General features: G+C 47.4%; 1 protein-coding gene across 2 annotated transcripts; it reads right to left on the reverse strand.

Annotated features, from left to right (window-relative positions):
• Positions 1-306: 306 nt before the first annotated feature.
• On the reverse strand, positions 307-4,464 carry s1pr1 (sphingosine-1-phosphate receptor 1). 2 transcript variants are annotated; one of them, XM_078407690.1, is made up of 2 exons: positions 4,339-4,464; positions 307-2,658 (listed from the first exon to the last, which is right to left on the reverse strand). In XM_078407690.1, the coding sequence occupies exon 2, from the start codon at positions 2,596-2,598 to the stop codon at positions 1,459-1,461; it is 1,140 nt and encodes a 379-aa protein (XP_078263816.1). In that variant the 5' UTR covers positions 2,599-2,658; positions 4,339-4,464; the 3' UTR covers positions 307-1,458. The 2 variants fall into 2 exon arrangements, with proteins under 2 accessions (XP_078263816.1, XP_078263817.1); XM_078407691.1 differs by lacking the exon at positions 4,339-4,464 and adding an exon at positions 3,754-4,279.
• Between the last annotated feature and the right edge of the window lie 1,215 nt (positions 4,465-5,679).

Raw genomic sequence — 5,679 nt, forward strand, 5'->3', positions numbered from 1 at the left:
ATTTCAAAATATTAAGGCAATTGATTCCCATGACATTTAAAGAACTTAATCTCAATTACTTGGAAAGAAACTTTTTTTTTTCTAATGTGCGTTAATAATGTGTGAATGATCCAAAACCACTGTACATCAGGACCAAGACATACTTTCAATCATCCCAGTTTCCCAACTGACCAAAATCCACTCTGCAAAACTGACTGTTTTCATTCCTTCCCAACCTTTAATCGTGTGAAGACTTGATTGGTAAATTATTCTCCTATCTATAAAGGGCGCATCGTAATAAATGAAAGCTTAAAACATTTGTTGGGTTTTAAAGTATATTTACATATATTTTGTATGATTCCATTTGAAAGTCATTTTCAGAACATCACAATATTCAATTCGGAAGAAATCTCGCCATTGAGAATACTTTGTGCCAACTCCTAATTGCATATCTTCAATAATTTAGACATGGCTTTTGTTTGGGCAAATACCTAAAGACAGTATTTATAGTAATTTTATGCAAATAAATCTAGAAAACTGCTAATTATGTTTCACAATGTTAATAAATTAATAATCAGAGGTTACGTTCACAATAATTAACGGGTGGAGTGACACTTCCCATATACATTCAAAATTGTACAGTTGAGGCCTGTAAGTAACTTTTAATTTTCGAGATTTCGACATTATATTCTCTTTATCTTATTTTACAAAACACGGATGATAGAATCTTTTAATACTGCGCCTAGACAGGAATTTAATGCCTGATAATGCTTCTCTAAAATACTCGGCCTCTTAGTAAAAATAACCGCTTCGTCAAAGTCTCAAAATAGCCATGAGTTTGGGAACTCGGCCGTCATTCCATAAGATGTTCTCCACATAATATGTTGTCCTGGAGACTCTAAAATCTCTGCCACTCCTGAAGGTTGTTCGGGACACAGGTAGTTGGCGTCGTGAACGGTAACAATCTTGATTCCCCCAAAGTCTTAAGGCTGACCAAGAATATTGGTTGCCATGTTTGCTTTATGGTTGAATGCATGTGTCTCCCTTTCGAAGTCCCGAGCAATAGTGTCCATGCATTGTTGAGAGTTTGCATCGCTGCTCGTTTTGGGAGGATGAAAGGCGAGGCTTGGCCACTCCAGCCCCCCTCTCGGTTTGGAGGTTGAGGGTCACATTGCCCCGAGTTGAGTTGTGTAGGAAGGAACTGCAGATGCTGGTTTACACCGAAGATAGGCACAAAATGCTGGAGTGACTCAGCGAGATCAGGCAGCATCTCTGGAGAGAAGGAATGGGAGGCCGTTGTTTCGGGTCGAGACCTGAGTTGAGTCGGGTATGACCTGGAAGGAGAGGCTTTCCAAGAGGAGTTGAGACCCTTCCTGCTTCGCCGCACCAACCACTCTTTGCACGTCGTCTTCCCCGCGGCTCCAAGCAAAAGGGGCTTGGTTGGTGAGGGTTGGCTCCGTCACTCCTCCGGGGAGCCCTTCACGCGGAAGAGTTGATGTTCTCGGAGGACATGAGGGTCTCTGGGGTGCCGCACTCGTCCTTGTGCTGGTGCGACGAGTTGTCGGACTTGCTGCGGTTGTAGTCGGGCCTTCCCGCGAGTGCCCCTCTCACTGCCGCCGCCGCCCCCCTCGCCCCGGCGCGGCAGCAGAGCAGCCGGGCAAACGCCCGCCTCATCTCCCGGTTGGTCAGCGTGTAGATGATGGGGTTCATGGCCGAGTTGAGCACGGCCAGGGCCAGGAACCACTCGGCCCTGTACAGCACTGGGCACCCCCTGACCGCACACGCCACGTCCAGCAGCAGCAGCACGAAGAGCGGCGCCCAGCAGGCGATGAAGCCGCTCAACACGATGATGACCGTCTTCAGCAGAGCCAGCGCCTTCTCGTCGTTCCGGCTCTGCTTCACAGAGTAGCGGTTGAAGGTGAGGCGGCGGGTCCTCGACCTGACCAGCAGGTAGATGCGGGCGTACAGCAGCACGATGGCCAGCAGGATGATGCTGAAGACGCTGGTGCAGAAGAGGATGTAGTGCTTGTGGTAGAGGGGCAGCACTGTGGAGCATCGCTGCAGGCGGCTCATACAGTTCCAGCCCATGACTGGCAGCCCCCCCAGCAGCAGAGACAGCAGCCAACAGCCACTGATCAACATGAAGACACGGTGGCCGCCGCCAGCCGTGTGGGGCTTCAGCTTCATCATGGTCAGGTAGCGCTCGATGGCGATGGCCAGCAGGCTGAGCACAGAGGCGGCCAGAGCCACGAACATGCTGCCCTCCCGCAGGAACCACTGGGCCGGGGTCAGGCGGTAGGTGTTGTAGCCCGACAGCAGGATGTTGGCCGTGTAGGCGGCTCCGGCCAGCAGGTCGGACAGAGCCAGGTTGCCGATGAAGTAGTACATGGCGCGGTGGAACTTCTTGGTCTGCCAGATGGCGAGCAGCACCATCAGGTTCTCCAGCACTATCAGGCAGCACACCACGATGAAGAGGATGGGCGTGACACGGAGACCACCCTCGCCCTCGCCCCCACCACTCGGCAGCTTGCCCGTGAAGTTGTAGTGCTGTAGGATCACCCTGGGGTCAGTGTAACTGGGTTCCGTGTACAGAGCCTGGCGCCCGCCTCTCGCCTCCATCGCTCCCGACCTTCCCCTGACTGGCTGTGAAGAGACGAGTCACACCAAGGGTGTATGTACCTGCAAAAACCAAACCACACGGTCAGGTCACTGTGTGTGTAAGAGTCACACCAACACCACCCACCCCTCTCGATTCCAAGAACACAAACTGGCTTGGAAGGGAGTCTCGACCAGAAACGTCACCCCTTTCTTTCTCTCCAGAGATGCTGCCCGTCTCGGTGAGTTACTCCGGCACTTTGTGTCTCTCTTTGGCAAGGAAGACACAACAAAATGCTGGAGTAACTCAGCGGGACAGGCAGCATCTCTGGAGAGAAGGAATGGGTGATGTTTCGGGTCGAGACCCTTCTTCAGACCTTTAACCATACAATTCATTCAATCACCCATACCGCCACGGCGGGGCATGAGTGCGCCGCGGAAATGTTATAAAATTTGGCTTCAGTCAGAAATATGTCGACATCAAACACAAGCAATTAAAATTATATATGCGATGTATCCACATAATGCATACATTTTTGTGGAAGCATATTCGGTTCTGAACGGTTTTTCTTTTTGCCCAAATCATAAATATCCTAAAATAACTCAAGCGTATGTTGTAGAAAAAAACCTGTAGATGCTGGTTTAAATCGAAGGTAGACACGAAATGCTGGAGTAACTCAGCGGGTCAGGCAGCATCTCTGGAGAGAAGGAATGGCCTCGACCCGAAACGTCACCCATTCCTTCTCTCCAGAGATGCTGCCTGACCCGCTGAGTTACTCCAGCATTTTGTGTCTACCTTGCGCATGTTGTAGATACGGAATAGTTTCGTCAAAAAAAAAATTACATTCCAAAAAAAACCAATAAAACCACAAATACTTAACGTTTCAATTAGCAATATTACATGTTCAGTTAAAAATAAATCGGTTGCCCTCACAAATGCACAATGCAATGTATGCTAAATATATCAAGTTTCACATGTCGACTGAAAATATCAACCGAAATGAATTAAGAAAGTAGAGAGAAAGAATCTCCAGAGATGCTGCCTGACCTGCTGAGTTACTCCAGCATTTTGTGAAATAGATACCTTCGATTTGTACCAGCATCTGCAGTTATTTTCTTACACTAAGAAAGTAGAGAAGTAAACAGAGTTTGCAGCTTGCTGTTTTGGAGGATATTTACCTTTTAGATGAAAAGACAATAAATAGTCCAGAGAAACAAGACCGTGAGAACGGCGTGGCGTCTCCTCGATTCTAAACAATGAAAGAGCCGGGCTCCAAACAATCCTTTGCAACTCGTGAAAAGGCTAGGCACATCTGTCCCAGACTGAGTGAGTGAGGTCTGTCGCTGTCCCAGTCAAAACAAAGTCAACTAAATTGTGAGACTGGGTGGGGATATAAAGATTCACTCAGCCGATAAAAAAAAAGTACAAAACAGGAAAGCGATTGACGTCAAGATCTAGGAGGGGGTGCCGATCAACACAATTAAAGCTGCTACTGAACAGTTAGACCCAGCCGACCACAAGGCTGTTCAGTATTTGAGGCTCTCTATTAAAATTCCCCTCCCCCCCAAAAAAATGCTTTGAATTAACACTGCTCACACTCAATGATTCTGGAACAAAAGTTCACAAACTCTTAGTGTAAATTCTTGTAATGTACAATGCAAAATAAGATATTCCGTCTTAATCAATAAGATGCACAACTTTGCATGTTGCTTTTGGTTTGAACAATATTTAGTTTGCGGTAATATATGTCTCCCTGTGCTTACCCGGTGTTGGATTCCGGGCGCTCTCTGAAGCTGCTGTTCAGCGTTGTCGGCGTTGTCAGTCTCGATTCTGGTTGAAGTCACTGAAATGTTGGAAGAGTTGCACGGGGGGTTTTGGCAGAGACGGCCCCTAGTTTCCTATTTGCTTCAAACAGTCAGCACGAACCCAGAAAGAGGTGGACTTACTCTGCAATTGTATTGTTTTGTGGCCGGAGTCACCGCTTAACCACAGTTGGATACATTGAATGTGTGCCAGCTCAAGTCTGTCTGACTGTCTGTTGCAGTAAAATCGAAATTAGTTTGACAATTCTTAAGGAAGTAATGTACAATATTTCATTAAAATTCCAAATATTGAATTCTGTTCCCACCTTTTCAGATATTTTTAAAAACACGTGAATGAATGTGAAACCCTTTTTGCACGTGGACTTCACAGGGTTAATAATCTGGAGAGAGGCGGTATATTTTTCTCTCCCGTACAGGGCACGCTTTTAAACCAGTGTTTTGTCCGGACTCGAACCCCTTTCAGTTTGCAGTCTAAAGTACTGAATGCACTTGTTGGGAGGAGAGGCGGGTGTGGAATAGTTGTGATTCTCACTCGCTGAGAATCAAAGGCAGTTCATTTTTCTCCACAGAGCTGCGGTTTGAGCCCCGTTCAGTAGGTTGCATCGAAACGCTGCTCCGCATGGAGTGACTGCCTGGATTATTGGAACTGGATGTGGAGGGGTGAAGAGGGAGCAGTAGCGGGGGCCACTCACTGTGTAAGACCAGCGTTAAGAGCATAGGAATCCCAGGCAGGAAACGCCAGCTGGGTGTTCAGTTGGCTGATGTTCCCCTCCGACTCCATATAAGGAATAACTAACGTTGAGGGGCAGAGTCAATTACAGTGGCTGGGAACATGTTTAAAAGTCCAAATCATGGGGGGAAATGCTGCAGAGTCGCCGTTCGTTGGAGACACCCGCAGAACAGGTTATTTTTAAGGTGATAGACGCTCTTTGGTCGGCTCGAACTTTGTTGACCTCCCAGCAGAGTGGAGGTAGATACAAAATGCTGGAGTAACTCTGCGGGTCAGGCAGCATCTCAGCAGAGAAGGAATGGGTGAGGTTTCGGGTCAAGACTGATGTCAGTCTGAAGAAGGGTCTCGACCCGAAACGTCATCCATTCCTGCTCTCCAGAGATGCTGCCTGTCCCGCTGAGTTACTCCAGTATTTTGTGTCTATGCCTGGGATAATGATAGTTTTAGTGAACACTACCAAAACACAACGCAAATGAATGTATTATGTAGGTATAGCCACTGAGAATGTTGAAAGAGTTTTACACAGTTACATAGAAACATAGAAAATAGGT

The sequence above is a fragment of the Rhinoraja longicauda genome, chromosome 11 (genome assembly GCF_053455715.1).
Source record: "Rhinoraja longicauda isolate Sanriku21f chromosome 11, sRhiLon1.1, whole genome shotgun sequence".
In the NCBI taxonomy this organism is placed as follows: Eukaryota; Metazoa; Chordata; class Chondrichthyes; order Rajiformes; family Arhynchobatidae; genus Rhinoraja; species Rhinoraja longicauda.

Excerpts from the sequence above, each read along its gene's own strand:
- s1pr1 (XM_078407690.1), bottom strand. The coding sequence starts at position 2,598 with ATGGAGGCGAGAGGCGGGCGCCAGGCTCTGTACACGGAACCCAGTTAC.